We start from the raw sequence: 17,894 nt of genomic DNA, 5'->3' as shown, positions 1-17,894 counted from the left end.
AATTTTAAAGTCGTGTTTGAGTAACAACAGCATCAGTAAAATAATCAACATACTGTGAGCAGGTTGTTTTATTCCTCAAGTGCCTAGTGGTGCTAATTAGCATCACACTTAAGTTTATACTAATGGTAGATGCTCTGACTGGGAACAAAAACACAATACATTTTTTAACATAAAATCACTCTAAAGTGTTAAGATGGCTGCCGAAATCCGGCTATTAAGAAAAAACATTAAGAGGAATTCTTTTAAAATGTCGCTCAAGACTTAAAAACCCCTCTGTAAAAACCGTAAATATGATTTCATGTCATGTTAATCACCGTAATAACTCTGCAAACACAGACATGAGTTATTTCTATTTATTTAATGCGTTAAATACAAACCTGTCTCACCAGCACATCCAAATAAATGAGAATTAGTTCCTCAGGACAGAAGGAAAATAATTACATTTACCTGAGTAACCGATAAAAAAAGTACTTTAGTTTTACCACAAAACACATTTTAATTTTTTAAATTAAGATTTTACTTATTTGACCTCAAATTACAATGTTTTAGCGAAGAGTTTGTCGAAGTGAGACCTCTTGTTTGTTCACAATCTTTGTATTAATTTCCATCTGCTGAAGCAGCTCAGATGTTTAAACACTGTAAAGATCGTCACTAAGATGCGTCACGCTGACAGATTTTTACCAACGGCAGGTTCTGGTTTCAGCAGCTTTATGATCTAAATACATTTAGAAATGTTTGATTTGCTTCAATTTTCTTTAAAATACAGAATTTTTCATAATTATATTCACCTAATTACAAATCAAAATACTCCAACTTCTCTGTTTTGAAGTGTAACATTACGTGAGGCGGCTCCTTTTTGGAGGCCGATGTTCCAGTTCAGGTCCGATCAGTTCGGCGCTGATCACCGATCACACCGTAATCAATACATCTATCGGAACCGAATCCAGGTGGAAAAGCGAACCGACTTTGGACTTGATGCATCTCAGACTGTGGAAACTTGACCTCTGACCTCAGGCAGTTTGGATTTTCTTCTCATCTTCCAGAAAAAATAAATAAATAAAAATCTGCATCATTTTTTATTAATCTGAGAAATTAATAAAAAAAATAGATTTGGACTGAATCCTTTTTAAACCCAGTTAAGATTCTTCATCTCCCCCAAACTGCCTCAGTTTACCACTTTTTCCTTCCACTAAACTTTCCATTAATAAAAGCTCTTGGCTTCGGTACAATTTTCACTGGAAAGTTTAGTGGAAGGAAAACTCCTCAACATTTAGAGAAGTTCAGTTTGGGTTCCGTTGGCCACAATCAAAATCACAAGTTTGACATTTTGAACAGAATTATGAAAAGTTTAATTGATCTCGTCATTTATTGTATGGAGTCATTTGCACATTCCTGCAGCATCATGAGCAGATTTATAGAGGCTAGGATACTGATGCTAACACTTCCTAAGGTTCCGGCTGCAGCAACAGGCTGCAGCATTAAAGCACAAGTTAGAAATCGCACAAACAAAACCGAGCCGACACGGCAACGCATTCACTTTCTGCCCACAAAACAAAAACCCGCCAGGAGACAGAAAAGCAGACAGACAGCGTTTTGCAGTTTTTGTCCATTTGTATCATTGTTTTATTTTGCCTTCTTCAGTCAGGTGACAAAAGGCCTCGAGTGAACAAAAAGTTTGCAACTGAACCACCCTCCCAAACCCGAATAAAGTCCCTCGAAAAGCAAACAAAAGGAAACACGTCTCACTGCAAACCGCCTCCCACATGTCGGAGGCCCACACCGCTCCACTCACGCCTCGGAAATCAAACAATAACACTTTTTGTAATGGGGAGGGGGGGGGATGGTTACATCGGATCGAGAATTTGGACCAGAAGTACGAGCGCTCCGCACCGCCGCGGCCCTCAGACTCCTACAGACGAGAAACGGACAAGTTGCTGAAGCTCCTGACTGTGGGGGGGAAACCTTTCGCTTTACATGCTGGGTGGGCCTGTAAGTGCCAACCACCCCGAAGATCCGCTTTATTTAACCTAAAGAATATAAAAAATAATCATACAAAAGCTGAACCCCAAAGTTTCTTTTAAACATTCAGGAATGTGAGTGGCGAAACCAACACTTTGAAGGCAAAAATAAGCAGGAATGAGCAACTGATGGGATTTTTTAAAGTTGTTTTTATATAAAGTAGATTGTTACCAAACAAAAACTCAGTCGTCAGGCAGAGGACCGCGCAGAGAGCTGCAGAGGAACGTTCCCAACAGCAACGGAAAGAGAAACCGGGGAGGGGAGAGGAGGCGAGGGATAAAAAGATCATTGATGAGAGAGAAATTACAACAGAATGATTGGAGGTTGTCTGTGAAGGCCGACGCTTTGGTGACAGAACCAATGAGAATGCAGGAGACTGGTTGTGGGTGGTGCTTGTTGCCTGGGCAGCAAAGTCCGTCTCCCTATTTGCTGGCCAAGACCTTGGTAGCGACAGCACATTCCTCCCCCATGGCAGAAATCACGGTGACCTGCGGGCAGCCAGAGCAACGTGTCCGAGTCAATCATCTGAAACCCGACACCGGACCGGACCGGACCGGACGCCACGCCGCCAGAAACAGAAACTCACCATGAATTCTTCACCCGCCTCGAACTTTGATTCAATTTCCTTGCCGATGTCGCTTTCGGGGACGCGCAGGTCCTCTCTGATGTCACCGTTGTCGCTCATCAAGGACATATAGCTTTCAGCGATGTTAACGAGCTGAAACCAAACAATTCATTACTTCATCTGAACAATCCTGTAAAAGGATTTCACGTCTACAGATTCTGATTAAAAACACATTAAAGTTACAGTCAGAACCTGAAGGGATCCAGGTTCTGGAGAAAGGAAACACTAGTGGGTCCTGCGCAGGACGGTGAGGGGTACCAAACGGGTTCTGATCTGGTTCAGACACAAGGCTCTGAATACCAGAATCCTCAAACCCAATAATCACAAGAAACAGCTCAAGCTACAAATGCTAATCAGGCTAACGCTAGCTGCTATTTAAACTAGTGTATCAGGCTTACGCTAGCTGCTATTTAATTAAACTAGTTCCATCAGGCTAACACTAGCTGCTATTTAATTAAACTAGTTCCATCAGGCTAACACTAGCTGCTATTTAATTAAACCAGTTCCATCAGGCTAACGCTAGCTGCTATTTAATTAAACTAGTTCCATCAGGCTAACGCTAGCTGCTATTTAATTAAACTAGTTCCATCAGGCTAACACTAGCTGCTATTTAATTAAACTAGTTCCATCAGGCTAACACTAGCTGCTATTTAATTAAACCAGTTCCATCAGGCTAACGCTAGCTGCTATTTAATTAAACTAGTTCCATCAGGCTAACGCTAGCTGCTATTTAATTAAACTAGTTCCATCAGGCTAACACTAGCTGCTATTTAATTAAACCAGTTCCATCAGGCTAACGCTAGCTGCTATTTAATTAAACTAGTTCCATCAGGCTAACGCTAGCTGCCATTTAATGCATCAGGCTAACGCTAGCTGCTATTTAATGCATCAGGCTAACGCTAGCTGCTATTTAATGCATCAGGCTAACGCTAGCTGCTATTTAATGCATCAGGCTAACGCTAGCTGCTATTTAATGCATCAGGCTAACGCTAGCTGCTATTTAATGCATCAGGCTAACGCTAGCTGCTATTTAATGCATCAGGCTAACGCTAGCTGCTATTTAATGCATCAGGCTAACGCTAGCTGCTATTTAATGCATCAGGCTAACGCTAGCTGCTATTTAATGCATCAGGCTAACGCTAGCTGCTATTTAATGCATCAGGCTAACGCTAGCTGCTATTTAATGCATCAGGCTAACGCTAGCTGCTATTTAATGCATCAGGCTAACGCTAGCTGCTATTTAATGCATCAGGCTAACGCTAGCTGAACAGACATCGTCCCTCAGCTGATATAGATTCTTCACTCCTAAGTGGCAGAAAACCATTTTTACTTGTTGCACAGAATTCAGAAATTTGATTTAGCATTGTTTTAATATTGTTTTGCATCTTTAAGTCCACTTTAAACCCGTTTTTATTTTGTGTCTAATATTTTAAAGTATGGAGCACCGGGCCACTTTCCATCATGTCATATTTATAATTGTGTGTTTTTATCAAGAGACATTCACATTTTGTACATTTTTGTAGCTTTTTCTCTTATCCAACAGTTCAGTGTTTTGTTTTTATCTACATTTATATTCCGAGTATATTTTCCAGCTGCTGTTGGACAGAAATGTCCCCATTATGGGACAATAAAGGACGTTTCTGTTCCAGGTTTCCTGCTGTAACCGGATCCAACTCATCATATAAAGATGATTGTGCTGGTCTGTTAAATAATCTTATTTTGTCCTAAACTAGTGTCTCTAACCTGATCTAAAGTCCAAACCAGATGTTTTAAAAACATCCAGAAACTAAACTTTCATAAATAAAAATAAAATATTCAGTGGGTCCAGAAGAGACGAGCAGATTGTTTCATCCTGGATCCAAAAGGCTCCAGATGAAACATCATATGTTCAAACTAATTTAAGCAAATTAAAGCACCTCAAACCGATTACTGATAAAAATAACCTGCTTGTTTTTATTATGTGCTTATATTAATAATAAAACTCGCTTTCAGATCCAACTGTAAAAATCCGGCAGTAAAATCTAAAACCTTCCAAAATTACCGAATTAATTTTGTTTCTACTTTTAGTATTTAAACTAAAATGGTTGCCAGAAATTCAGGACCAGCTTTTAGCAACAGTTTCAGTTCATCAAGACAATTAGCTGCAGTATTAATTCACTGCAATGCGAATCTGATTAAATTAATTTGACACTTTTCGCTTCAGAAACTATAAATCAGAGCCAGGTTCTGATCTCAGCCCAACATCCTGGTCACCTGATAGTCTGTCCTCTTGATGGCGGGAACATCCATGTTGTGGGTGGAGGGGCACATATCTTCATACTTCTTGTTGGTGAAGATGTCGATACCAACCAGGTTAACCTGCAGGAACAAACAAAGACGTGAAAACTTCTGGTCCCAAAAGCCAGTCAGAGGAGAAACGGACATTTAAATTATAAATCTGAGGACAGAAAATGTACCCAGCCAGATTTGAGCCTTTGAATGGTTAAAGCTTGGAGGAACTGGGTCAGAACCGTACCTTGGCATGTCCGTGCTTGCCGGTCTTGGAGGTGGACATCTCCACGATTTTGCAGGGACGTCCCTTCAGCACCACGTAGCCGTTCTTACGCAGGGCGGAGCACTGCATGGGGTAGGTGGCGGAGGCGCCAGACTCACCAGTCGTGAAGTCAAGATCGGGATCTGCCATGGTGCGATGGGTCTGGGGCGCTGCGAGGGAAGACATCATCAACACCTGGCCAGGTGAACACTGGGCACGACTCAGGTGAGTTAAAGGTTTCATAAACCAAGAGCAGAAACAACTGATTGATGAAAACCAATAACAGATTTATTTATAGTCTTACTGGATCAGAAAAGCTGTAAAAATTACAGAAATTGTTTCCCAGGTAATTTCTAGCGAAGTGATAAATCTGAAACGTCGACGACTCAAATACAAATTAAAGTTCATATGCAGCAAAGATGATCTGTACTGATGCACCAGGTGTCCATTTAACGTTAGTGATCCTGTTTTCATCATCTGGAGCCGGATGATGGGTATTTAACAGAACCAGTTCTCACCAGCTGGAAGGATAAACTGCATCGTTCTGAAACCTCCACATCCGTTTCAGTCATTTTCAGAACCAGATGTTTCATCCTGTGATCCTGGAGGATAAACCTTAACGCTGACATGAGCCTCAGCCAAGAAACTAAATATTCATGTTAAAAACTGCAGCTAAACCAATTCATGATTTCAATCTAAATATCTATTTTATAGATCAGTTTGATTTTTGTTTATGCAAATACAACTTTTATGTAATTTCAGCTCTAATGCAGGTCCTGAAACTTTAATAAAATTCAGATTTTATAGAAGCTGAATATAAAATCTGATATATAACCAATAACTAATTTATTAAAGTTTGTATTGATGCATCTTCATTCAGACCTAAATGAATCCATTCAAACTCAACCTGACATACTTCACTGTTTACAAACCCTAAATATTTACGCCAACATTTTAAAACTAGAAACTATGGTTACCGTCACGTTTAGCAATTATGTAATTACCCGTTCCTGCATTTTAAAGTCACTATTTAAAGAGTTAGCTGACAAATTAGCTTTTATTGCTGCCTTTGCAGCAAAACCAACTCATCAGCTCAGGAATGCAGATGCGTTTTTAGGACTAAATGTTTAAAATCCGTTGTTTTCCAGCCAGATGAAGCGGGTCTGCATGAACAGCAGCCATAAATCCGCAGCGTCCGTGAAACGTGGAGGCTGGACAGGCTAACCGGCTAAACACGAGGCAGGGCTGCTGTGTCATCCGCCGCTGCTCCAGAGGGGTCCGGGTCAATTACAGCTGCAGAAATGCGTTTTCCAGAGTAAAAAAAATATAGGAGTAAATTTGAAATAAATTAGGAATAAGTCTCTCCAGGGGATTAGCGGGATAATTTAGGAAAGTAGCGCAGCTAGCTTGGCCTTCTGGTAACAACACCGACATGTACCGTTATTTTATAACGATGGATTTTCCACTAAAATGCGATGCGTTTAGTGACGCTAACTTTAGCTGTATCTTGTTATTGTGTAAAAAAAAACAAAAAAAACTTCGTTTAAAACCCAATAAAACAAACTCTTCGTCACTCGTTACAACGGCTGTTATTTAAATAAGTGAGCTAACGCAAAGCTAACAGCTGCTACCAATGCTAACCGAAGCGAGCTGCGAAATAAAGACTCCGAATCACTTCAGGTTCGACGGCAGCTCGGGGTTCGGCTTTTATTATGGCCTCCACGAACAACACCTGGCCGCTGCGAGACGGCGTGGAAGGCTGGAAAACACGGCCGACGTGACACCGAGCGCCTCGCCACCGAAGGCCGCATGTCCCTTTGATTCAGCCCCGGACACCCACACCCTGCCCCACCGCCCCGACTGGAATCCACCGGCAAAACAAAGCAGCTACTCCGAAGGCTTCGCTTACCGGGAGGAAACTACCTCCCTGCCTTTAAATCCGCTCTGAGGTGAGCTAAAAACGGATAAAGTTTTCCGTTTATTCCCTGAAGGAAGAAACACGCGCCATGCCGCACTTACCTTCCGAGCAAAAAGAGGACCGAGAGTGCGCATGCGCGGCCAACTTGACTGCAGCATCCGCGGAGGAAGCGGGGAGGAGGGGGGCGTTTATGTGTTCGGGCTGGCAGAAAGGGTTGCCAGGTATGTTCGAGGCGACCCTGATTCAGGAAGGGAGAAAGGCCGAGTCTGTCTGAGGAGAACTGGCAACCCGTCAGCTCACCGATATACTGTGGTTCCGGCACGGATAAAAACAGCTAACTACCCAAAAAGACTGGTCCAAAATGACCGGAAGTCAGAACACGCGTAGACTAGCGATTGGAATGTAAACACTTTGATTTGTAAGGAGTCGGCACATGCAGAACGGACATGCTCTATAATTTAGTCAGTAAAACAGGCGAACATTTATGGAGAGCCATTACTTATTTAAGCTCTCGATTTACCGGTCGATCTACGTTCCCACCCTCATCTATGGTCATGAGCTTTGGGTCATGACCGAAAGAACGAGATCACGGGTACAAGCGGCCGAAATGGGTTTCCTCCTCCGCAGGGTGGCTGGGCTCTCCCTTAGAGAGAGAAGCTCGGTCATCCGGGAGGGACTCAGAGTAGAGCCGCTGCTCCTCCACGTCGAGAGGAGCCAGTTGAGGCTCGGGCATCTGGTCAGGATGCCTCCTGGACGCCTCCCTGGTGAGGAGTTCAGGTCCCACAGGGAGGAGGGAAGACCCAGGACACGCTGGAGGGATTACGTCTCTCTGGCCTGGGAACGCCTTGGGGTTCCTGGAGGAACTGGAAGAAGTGGCTGGGGAGAGGGAAGTCTGGGCCTCCCTTCTGAAGCTGCTGCCCCCGCGACCCGACCCCGGATAAGCGGAAGAAAATGGATGGATGGATGGATGGCATTACTTATTTATTTATTTATTCATTTATTTGTTTCACCCATTTATTTATTTAATTTTGGCTGAAATGGCTCTCCATAAACATTACCAACAGGATTGGACTTAGCCTTTTGCTTTGTTGGGATTTATGTGATAAATCAACATAAAGTAAATACTTGTAAAGTAGAAGGAAAATTATAATGTTTTTTTTTTAAGTTTACAACTAAACTGTAAACTTTTACAGTTTAGCTGTTAAACTGAATTAAAGTATCATGAATTAAGTAATTCATAAAATCATCAGTGGCAGAATTATTGGAACCCTTAACAATTAATACGCAACAAATGCAGAAAAATCTTTTGGTATTTAAGTTTTATTTGTGGATGTATTTAGCAGTTAATTTACATCACGTTTCTTCTCAGTGGTAGAAACGTGATGACGCAGGTGGTGCGTTCCAGTTGTTGTCGAAACTCGGAAATTCCAACTTCCCAGTTAGAAATTTGTATTCCAACTTTGCGTTTCAATATGGCCGCTCCTTACATTTCAACCTGAAGTAAACTCGGGTTGAAATGTTTTTAAAAATGTCTGAAGAAAACAGCTCTTCACCTAAACTAGAAGCATGTTAGTATCACTGATAAGTAACTATAAATTATTTACTTACTGACTGGTTGAGATTGATGTCGGGGGGGAAAAACATTCTCATTCCTACCATCACAAAAATAAACATATGGAGTGCTGAACTTTGACTTTAACTGGAACTGTGAGCTTTGGTCAGATGAGACTAAAACCTGGTTCCACGGGTCAGTACAAAGTTTGGTATAATGTCTTATGGTCCGACGTTTTACAAAGGATTTTAAAAAGTGGCTTTTATTTCAATCGTCCCTTCTGTATGTTGAACAACAGAGTATTAAGGTTTGGCTGCAAGAATTTCTGTTTAATTCTTAGAATAAAACAATAATATTAGCAGAATAAAGACGTGATTTTACCTGGTAAAATTATGAGGAAAAAAACCTGGATAATTATTTTTTATTTTTCATGTTGGAGAACTCATAAAATTACCACTTCGTTCTCCTAATATGGCAACTTTTTCTGGTAATATTAACACTTTATTCTTGTAAAAAAAAAAAAAAAAGTTTTAGCCTGACCTTTGACCTGAATTCAAAGACCAAATTAATAGAAGCTGGAAAACGTGCTGGTCAACCAAGATGGCCGCCGGGCGCGCTGACATCACTCCAACTATGGAAACCAAAGGAGCGATTTGGTGGAAATACGCATAAATTTCCAAAAATTAAATCTTTAAAACCCAAAAACTTGATTAGTTGATAAACGTAAAAACTTGAACCGCTGAACCTCTCATGGCTAGCTAAGCTAGGTTGGTGGAATCAACTAACTCACGCGCTCTTCAGTTGCCTAGCAACAACTTGCTGGGTAACAAACAGTTTCAAGTCCCCCTCGCCCCCCTCCACTTCGGTTACCTAGCAACAACCTATTGAGTAACTTGGGCAGCAGCAGTTTCAGGTTTCACCGCCGGTCCTCATAAGGGCTTAAAAATAAAAAGCAGTGTTACGTAAAAACTGCGGATAAAAGAGGAAATGTCACTTCACCAGTCTGGAAGTATTTAAGATATTTAAAACAAAAAAGCAAATGAGTAATTATCTGAACATGAGGCCCTTTTTCTGCCCCGGCAGGTTGTTCCTGTGGAGGTTTGTGTGAAGAAGGAAGCGGCTCTGGGTTTCTGCTGTACAAGGAGAGGACATTTATTGTAGGTTTCCAAACATCACAGATGTGCGTCGTCTTCCGACTGATTCAGGCGAGGTGAAAACATTCGCTCACATGCATGTCACACACCTGTGCACACACCTGCACGCTCAGACACACAGTCGCGTTCACAGTCTTGATACAAAAAATTGAAATACAAATAATACCACGATAAAAACATTGTATTTTTTTTTTTAGAAATTCTTACAGTATTCGCTATGTTCTCTATTCTGTAGAAAGACAACTAAGCTTCGATAAGTGAACATTATTTATGTCCTCTAAAATGATCAGTAAGATATTATCATCATGTAAATTATTACAGTATAAATATCTTTTAATCTATTGATTCTTTGCCTCCTGCTCTTTATTCACAGGTTGACGATCAACTCCAACATCCTGCACATTTTAAAGGCCTCAGCTGGCCTCAGTCTGCGTCCGTTTGTCACATCCTTTAAGATCTTTGAACAATTAAAAGGAAATAAAGTAAGAGATGAAACAGTTTTCTCTCATAATCCCAGCGTTTACAGTCAAAATTACCCACCTGCTTGGTTTTTACAAACCTAAGTTAGTAATAAATGTCACCAAGTCGTATAATTCTCCAGTGTACAATCTTTACTGTTATTCAACTAAAAAAAACACAAAATGCTAACATTTTTCAGGGTTTTGTCCACCTTCTATTGTAAAACCAACAAGTGTTAGATCTCAAACCTGAAATTCATAACAAGTGAAGACGCTTCCACATGTATGTCTTCATGCAAACTAAATAAACAGCCATGAATGAACGAAATTAAACTCATTTAGTTCCTGGAAGTGCTCAGAAAAATCTCCCAGGTTACAATGACTGAAAGAGGGACGAAATAAAAACAAATCTCATAAAACCCTTTTTGTTTTTGTCTGCTTTTAAACAGCCTGTGAGTATTTACAAAAGTGGAGAACAAGCAGAAAATAAAAAGTGGTTTTAACACAAGGCAGGAGAAATAACACCTTCCAGAAGTTTGCAGCTATTCTACGGACGAGTTCTTCCAGTGAGAAAAGACGTGAAGATTTCTGTTACTGTGCTGCTGCTGCAGCAGCAATAGTACAATATCTACAAGCTTCCTTCTCCTGTCAGGAACCAAACAGCTGCAGCAGCTGCTGCAGCGGCGGGTCAAACCTCTGGCTCCTCCCTCTGACAGTCGCTGCTTGTTTGAAGGGTTATTGGTGTTTCTGGGAGGAGGCAGACGTCCAGCAGCATCACTCGAAGCGAGTGTTCACACTGTGAGCATCTAGCGGAGCGACGGACCACAGCTGGTGTTTCACCTCCTGCTGAGGCCTTTTCAGTCGTTTCTGCGCTGAATCATGATAAAAACCACGGGAAGTATTCTGCTGTTTGTCAAGAAACCACTAAAAGAAACAGAAAGCTTGTTTGGGAGGATTATTTTTAACTATTTGGCAGCTAATTTTGTTGTGTTTTTATATATGTACACAAAACATATTCAAAAATGAAGTTAATAAGAAAAATATGGCTCAATAATGCAACAAGGCAGTGCTTGAAACTGTGCTAGCAAATAACAAAGCTTTTGGAAAATCGTTTATTTACCTCCTTATTCAGGTACTAGCTTCTTTAGAAGTTAAAATTTTATTTTTAGAATCAACTTAATTTGCTTCAAGAGAGAAAACAAGCAATAAAAGATGATGATATATCAGAAAGTGTCATGAAATGTTGATAGTTTGTATTTATTTCTGATGTTTTTAAGCCGCCATGCTGAGCTTTGATGCTGCAGCTAGCAAGACACATCACACTCTTTGTGTTTTATATTTTATGATTATTTATCCATTTTACTTACTCTGATCTGAGTTCCAGTAATAAACTTAATATTTTCATTATTGTCAAGCTGGGAAGTCAGTGTACTGTTAAAGTCTACAGTTTATTTTGAGTTTGTCTCGTTAAATTTAGTGCGGCGGCGTTAAGATGACGAGCATTGAAAGGACAACGTTGATCATTTCTTCAGTGAACTGTGCTCTGACTTTATATTCACATGTTTTAGCTGCAAAACACAAAAACTTACAAAGTCATTTTGTCCAGTTCTTAGTGTAAATATCTTGGTAAACTTGAAATAAGACAAAACTAACTTACAAGTGACTTTTCAGAATAAAGTAGAAGCTGATAATTTATTAATATTAATGAAAAAGTTGTAGTTGGTAAATTATTTCACTTATGGGGAAAATGTCATGTTATAAGTGAAATTTTAAAGAATATTAAGGAATTATATTAATTAAAAAGTTGCTATTTCTTTCTGAAAGTTTACTAAGATATTTACACTAGAAACTAGACAAAATTACTTGGTAAGATTTTGTGTTTTTGCAGATTAATCTGTCAGATTGAGAATTTGCTGCAGGTTTTATATATATAATCATCGATGGCTGAAACAGTGAAATGTTGCGACGTTCTTTTTGTGTAAAGGTCAAAGATTTCCCGTCACTGTCCCTTTAAGATTGTCAGATTTGATCAGGCGCCCAGAATCCGAATCATTTCTTATTCTGGTGCGTTTTGTTTGTTGCTTCTTCTTCAAGTTGTGCATTTTTACTCCTAAAAGTGAAACAAAAAGGATTTTCACACCCAGCAGCCTCTGTGTGTTTCTGTTCTCACATGTGACAGAATCTAATAAAACAGAAATAATAAATCCTCCTGGCTTCGTGAGATGAAAACAATCTTAACATTGTGTGCATGTATGATCTCATCCTCAGGCGTTTTGTTTGTCTAATGCTACTTTGCTAACTAAACTACAGCCGTGGGGTTTTGCTGCAGCAGGCAGGCCTGTGCACTCGCAGTGTGAACACCCTGGATGAAAGTCACTGATGTGCTACACAAAGAGCTTCCCCACTCAAAGGCTACTGGTCAGATCCTTAAAGGCTCCAGATCCACCCTCAGTCCGGCCCAGCAGGCCAAAGCGCCGACCTTGTGGGGTCACCTTCGCTCTGCAGGCAGTCACACCAACCACAGGACCTGCAGCGCCCCCTACAGCGTGAGGATGTCTAAGTAGGGACGCTCTGCTGTGGGTTAGCACCTGCTCCAGATGTGCAGTCCAGTCAGCAGCTTGTTGTCGTCGTCGTCCACGAGTACACACACACATATAAACACGCACAAACACCGTCCTCCATCGTCCCTCCGGCGAAGGGGCGTGGCTCCCAGCGGGGGGCGGGGCAGGTTACCAGTTCATCATGGAGCTTCTGTTCAGGGTCATGAAGAAAACCTGACTGCTGCCTCCAGAGCGGACCGAGGCGAAGAAAACCTGCAGAGACCGAGGAAAACTTCAAAACCCGACAGCAGGAGGAAACCAAACATGAAACGGTTCTGAGTGTCAGTTTATAAACCTGGAAGAGTTTATGAGCGTTTGATTGGTCAGCTAGAAAAGTTCTACTTCAGCTCAGTAAATTTACCATTTAAAGGGGACCCATTATTATTATTATATCAATAATAATATTGTTATTATTGTTATTATAATAATAACAATAATTATAACATTATTATAATATTATTATTGTTATTATTATCATCATTATTATTATTGTTGTTATTAATATTATTATTGTTATTATTATCATCATTATTATCATTATTATTATTAATATCATTATTATGATGATTATTATTGTTATTATTGTTGTTGTCAATATTAATATTATTGTTGTTATTAATATTATTATTGTTGTTATTATTATTATTTCCTGATAAGTTATTCATAGTTAAATTTAAGTTCTAACAAAGTATTAAATAAGAAGTGAAAAAAGTAAAAGATTGGTAAGAATCAATCTATTGAGAGTCAAATTAATTGATTTATTGATTTCATTAAAATAGATTTCTTTTTAGTTTTGCTAGCATATAAATTACACTAAATCTGAGCTGGTTTCAGACTCACTTTGTCGTTTCTCTCCGTCAAGAACTTGAGGCGCTGAGCTCGTTTGTGCATGAAAACGCCGTCGAGGTGTCCCGTCTCCACCGAGCGGATCTCGATGGCCTTCTCGCCCCAGCCCATGATCTGGTTGGAGTGGATGTAGGCTGCAGGGACAGCAGGACCAAATATACATAAATATAAATATGTATCTAAATACACCAACATGGAGACAGAAACCCAAAACAGTCACTGCCAGAGCTTCTCTCTGTCGGGCTGATCAGATCAGAGGCTCGGTTGGAACTGAATGGATCATGATTTCATATCTGATCAACACGACATGAACTGAATCCTTCCAGCTCTGGCAGGACAACAATCCGTCCAGTCAGAACCAGAAGCCCGATGCGACATCTAGAAGGTATTTATAATCCTGAGGAATGTGGAGCGACTTGGTTGCTTTGGGTGGAGTCGTATCTTAACAACACCGCCCTGTCAGGACGCGACTCTGCAGAAGAACAGCAGGTTCAGCTTGAAATGCGACTTCCTCAGTTAGAAAACGTCCGTCGTTCCCTGAAGCCGTCTAAAGCAGACGATTTTAAGAAAATCTAGAAAGTTTCACCTCGTGTTTAAAACAAAATCTACAACTTTTAATTTCTTCATTGCAAACTGAAATATTCTTAAAACATTTGGTTAACACACATCTTTGTTTCTCCTGCTTCCAAAACTTTTTGTGCAGGAAAATAACCTGCACATCAACCTAAACACCCCATCCCCATTGTGAAGCATGGTGGAGGCAGCATCATGCCACAGCATGCCAGGCCAGAGGTGAAGATGGATGGAGCTAAACCCAGAATGATCCTGGAGGAAAAGCTGCTGGAGGTTCAGTAGGACAACCAGCATGAGGTATAATGGGATGTTTAAATCAGTAAAACTTTTCTAACTTCAGACATAAATCATCAAGTTCCCAGTTAGCACTGGGAGCGCTGGGAGCAGGAAAATTATCTGTCTCATTCCATGCTGTCATAACATGATGACAGATTCAACAAATAAGTAAATAAATTACGTACTGCAGCTTTAAGGAGGAACGATCAAGTAAGTACTGTGGCAGTATTTTAGACAGAATCTGTGTCTCTAACAGATTCTATGTTAGAGACACATGAAGGATTGCAGCTCATTATAAATCATGAAACATGTTTGTTTCTATGTCTGGTGACCTTTGACATACCGACGGATGTGGGCATCTCGCCCCACTGCAGCACCACGTCTTTGGTGATTCGGCCGTAGGTGTTGACGTAGACGCCCTCGTCCTCGTAGCACAGCAGCATCTCCATGCCATCCGTCTTGGGCAGGACCACGATGGCGTGCGGGGTCACCTGACCCTGGATCTGTGAGGCAGCAGAGACGGGATGACAAGGGGGGGTGGAGAGAGAGGCAACTCGCCATGGAAACGGACACAGCGTGACTCAACAGCGCCAAAAGGCGATGAGAGGCGGTTGCTATGGTCACCGTCTCCCTTTTCTCCTCATCCGTCTCTGACTGAAACACCGCCAGGGTCAGAGGAGGACACCGACTCAACTGGCTTAATGGTCTCATTATGTTCTTGCTGATGCCGTTTTTAACTTAATGAAGCAAAAGTCTTGAGTGAAGCAGCTGATCAATCGCTCTGGCTTCAGATGTTTCCTGTTTTTTATTTATTTTTGTCCAAAATCCATAAAATATGCATCATTCTTAAGTTGTAGTCCAAGTTTTCACCAAGTAACTTAATAATAATCATTTTGTTGGAGCTAAAATAATAAACAGTGTTATCTTTGGGGTTTTAGAGAGTATACAAATCTAGCTTAAAATTGGCTTTTGGTTAATTTCTTCAGCTTATGAGCCTTTTTATCTTATGACTTATGAAAAAGAGTTAGGGGATTACCAGCCTGAAAATGGTAATAGAAAATCAACACAATCAAAATGTAAAGCAAAACTGGGGAAATGCTGATGACCAGCTTGAAAACTAGTTTTTTAGGGTTTGTTTCTAGAGCTGCTGGACATCTAAAACATGAAACTTTGAGCTCCAGCTCCTTCAGATTGGATGGAGAGCTTCTGTAAACATCTATTTTCACAGACCAACCCTTCACACAGCAGCAGTCTATTGATATTTAATCACTCAACAGACTTTGTTTGCTAACTGGACGACTTCTGAAGCTAACTTCTTGAGGTTTATTTTATTACTGGGGATAGTAAAACAAATGTATAATTTCCCTCCCACTACTTGTGTTGATCTTTTACATAAAATCTCAAAACATTAAAAAGTTGTGCAAGGAGCTGTTTTGTTTGGGGGACAAGTCCTTATAATGTAGGTAAATACATCTGTCCCCACATCATACAAATACCAGAGTACACACACACACACGCGCGCGCACGAACACACACACACACACACACACACACACACACACACACACACACACACACACACACACACACACACACACACACACACACACACTATTTCCGTCACTTACATGTGAGGGGATGTAGATGTCATAAGGGTTTCCAGAATCCACATCGATCACATGGAAACCTACAGTGGAGCCATAGATAACCTTTAACCTCTGGCCCTCCTCCACAGTTAAATCCACCAGCAGGGGGCGATGTTGCAGATCGGTGAAAGACTGACAGGAAGAGAGGAGAGTGAGTGATTAAAAAAGTGCCACAGTTGCCTGTTGGTCTGAGTATTCGTAGCATTCTTCTGTAAATGTAAATTCTCAGTATGAATAGAAAAAAATGATAATAAATTGTAAATTTAGTCCATTAGCTTTAGCCATTGGGGCCAAAAACATTAAGCTTATTATACATATGAAATTTAGATTTTTATTAAAATTACCTGACCTTTTTTCTTTTTCATTATTATTTTAGTTAATATTTTAATCAAACAAACAATGTAATCTAATTTCTGTAGAGAAAGCATATGTAAATAATTGTAGGTTTGAAACGAGAAAACACAAAAAGCAAACAATATGTTACATTTTTCAAGCTGATCGTCTTTCTCAAAAAGAAAAAAAGTTTTTCTTCTCAGCAGGAATAGCAGGATATGGGTCACACTTGTTTTATTTCTGCAGCCCTATCTGCTTGTTTTTATTCTCTAAATATTTATTTTTAGCATTGAAATTCTGAATTTTACCAAATATTTCTGTATCTTCTCATCACAAATATAAATCCTTGTTTTGCTGATCCTCCCAGCTTCTGTTTTTACCTTAAAGGCCATAAATTTATGGTAAGGTTTTGGTGCCCAGGCGTAGATTTCCACTGAGTTTTTCAGAGCGATCACCAGGAATTTAATCCTCTCGTATTTCACTGCAGGAAAATATTTAAAAAAACACGTTAAGACAAGAAGAAAATAATAAATTGGTTGTTTTAAAGTAATTTTAAATGAAAACCTAACTGGGATTGTGTTGTTACTGTGTTTCTACGCTGACAACGTACCGACTTTGTAATGCACGCAGCCCTCCAGCTCCCCCACTGTGATCCAGCCCTGCTTCTTCTCCACCTCCGGGTCGTTGTGTAATATCCTGTTCCTCAGCCAGGACAGGTAGTAAACCCGCAGCTTGTTCTTCTTCCCTGCACAACCAGAAATTACAGCTTTATTTTCGACTTACCTAAGATTTAGAAATGTAGACGTGTTTTGAGGTTTTATTTATACTGTATACCAAGAGCAGTCCTGGCAAAGCCTTCAATGTAGCAACAGGCAGGGTGTTTCCCAGGTAGGACTGATGTGGGCAAGTTAAGACCTGATGAATTCACCAGTTAGTCTCTAAAGTAGTCGATTAGAATCCACCTGACTGCTGCAGTCCTTTAAAAGGAACCTGCTGTAAAAATGCCATATTTTTCAAACTGTTTTACTTCCATTTGCTTCTAAAAACACTTAAGAAAAACACCCAGTTGGTTTTTTAGCAATAAGCTAATGTTTTTTGGTGTCTGGAAAATGAGCCGTTTCGAAAACCTTTCAAATGTAACGTCATCAATCAGCAGGCATGTCCCCTCACCTAGCAGGTAGGTAACAAGCCAACTCGTTTCCTAGCAACCCCAGCCGAACCAGCCTGTTCCCTAGCAACCCAAGCGGACCTCCAGGACTTTCAGTCAGTTGGTTTTATCGCTGTACAATGGTTGCTGGAAAAGACAAGTGTTTGTTGTTGACTTGCCATTCACAATCCATTTGCTGCTTTCTTGTTGGTTG

At 40.4% G+C, this 17,894-nt stretch overlaps 2 protein-coding genes across 13 annotated transcripts in view; both read right to left on the bottom strand.

The window, feature by feature from the left end:
• Nucleotides 1–1,591: 1,591 nt before the first annotated feature.
• eif5a (eukaryotic translation initiation factor 5A) lies at nucleotides 1,592–7,319 on the bottom strand. 2 transcript variants are annotated; one of them, XM_008396907.3, is made up of 5 exons: nucleotides 7,197–7,319; nucleotides 5,160–5,347; nucleotides 4,898–5,002; nucleotides 2,606–2,737; nucleotides 1,592–2,507 (listed from the first exon to the last, which is right to left on the bottom strand). In XM_008396907.3, the coding sequence occupies exons 2-5, from the start codon at nucleotides 5,325–5,327 to the stop codon at nucleotides 2,442–2,444; spliced, it is 471 nt and encodes a 156-aa protein (XP_008395129.1). In that variant the 5' UTR covers nucleotides 5,328–5,347; nucleotides 7,197–7,319; the 3' UTR covers nucleotides 1,592–2,441. The 2 variants fall into 2 exon arrangements, with proteins under 2 accessions (XP_008395129.1, XP_008395130.1); XM_008396908.3 differs by lacking the exon at nucleotides 7,197–7,319 and adding an exon at nucleotides 7,087–7,182.
• Nucleotides 7,320–9,774: 2,455 nt separating this feature from the next.
• tnikb (TRAF2 and NCK interacting kinase b) overlaps nucleotides 9,775–17,894 on the bottom strand; it is a 65,192-nt gene continuing 57,072 nt past the window's right edge. For all 11 annotated transcript variants that reach the window (XM_081601759.1, XM_081601760.1, XM_081601761.1 and 8 more), the window contains 6 exons: nucleotides 17,144–17,278; nucleotides 16,914–17,014; nucleotides 16,183–16,332; nucleotides 14,898–15,057; nucleotides 13,700–13,839; nucleotides 9,775–13,072 (listed from right to left, as the gene is read on the bottom strand). In XM_081601759.1, coding sequence (XP_081457885.1) covers nucleotides 12,989–13,072; nucleotides 13,700–13,839; nucleotides 14,898–15,057; nucleotides 16,183–16,332; nucleotides 16,914–17,014; nucleotides 17,144–17,278 — 770 coding nt within the window. In that variant the 3' untranslated portion in view covers nucleotides 9,775–12,988. The remainder of the gene's footprint in view (nucleotides 13,073–13,699; nucleotides 13,840–14,897; nucleotides 15,058–16,182; nucleotides 16,333–16,913; nucleotides 17,015–17,143; nucleotides 17,279–17,894) is intronic.

The sequence above is a fragment of the Poecilia reticulata genome, chromosome 20 (assembly GCF_904066995.2).
Source record: "Poecilia reticulata chromosome 20, P_reticulata-male-v2, whole genome shotgun sequence".
In the NCBI taxonomy this organism is placed as follows: domain Eukaryota; kingdom Metazoa; phylum Chordata; class Actinopteri; order Cyprinodontiformes; family Poeciliidae; genus Poecilia; species Poecilia reticulata.
This window is presented reverse-complemented; position numbering and strand designations above follow the sequence as displayed.

Excerpts from the sequence above, each read along its gene's own strand:
- eif5a (XM_008396907.3), bottom strand. The coding sequence starts at position 5,327 with ATGGCAGATCCCGATCTTGACTTCACGACTGGTGAGTCTGGCGCCTCC. Across the intron at positions 5,003-5,159 it reads GCAAGCACGGACATGCCAAG|GTTAACCTGGTTGGTATCGA; the intron begins GTACGGTTCTGA and ends TTGTTCCTGCAG. Across the intron at positions 2,738-4,897 it reads TCAAGAGGACAGACTATCAG|CTCGTTAACATCGCTGAAAG; the intron begins GTGACCAGGATG and ends GTTTGGTTTCAG.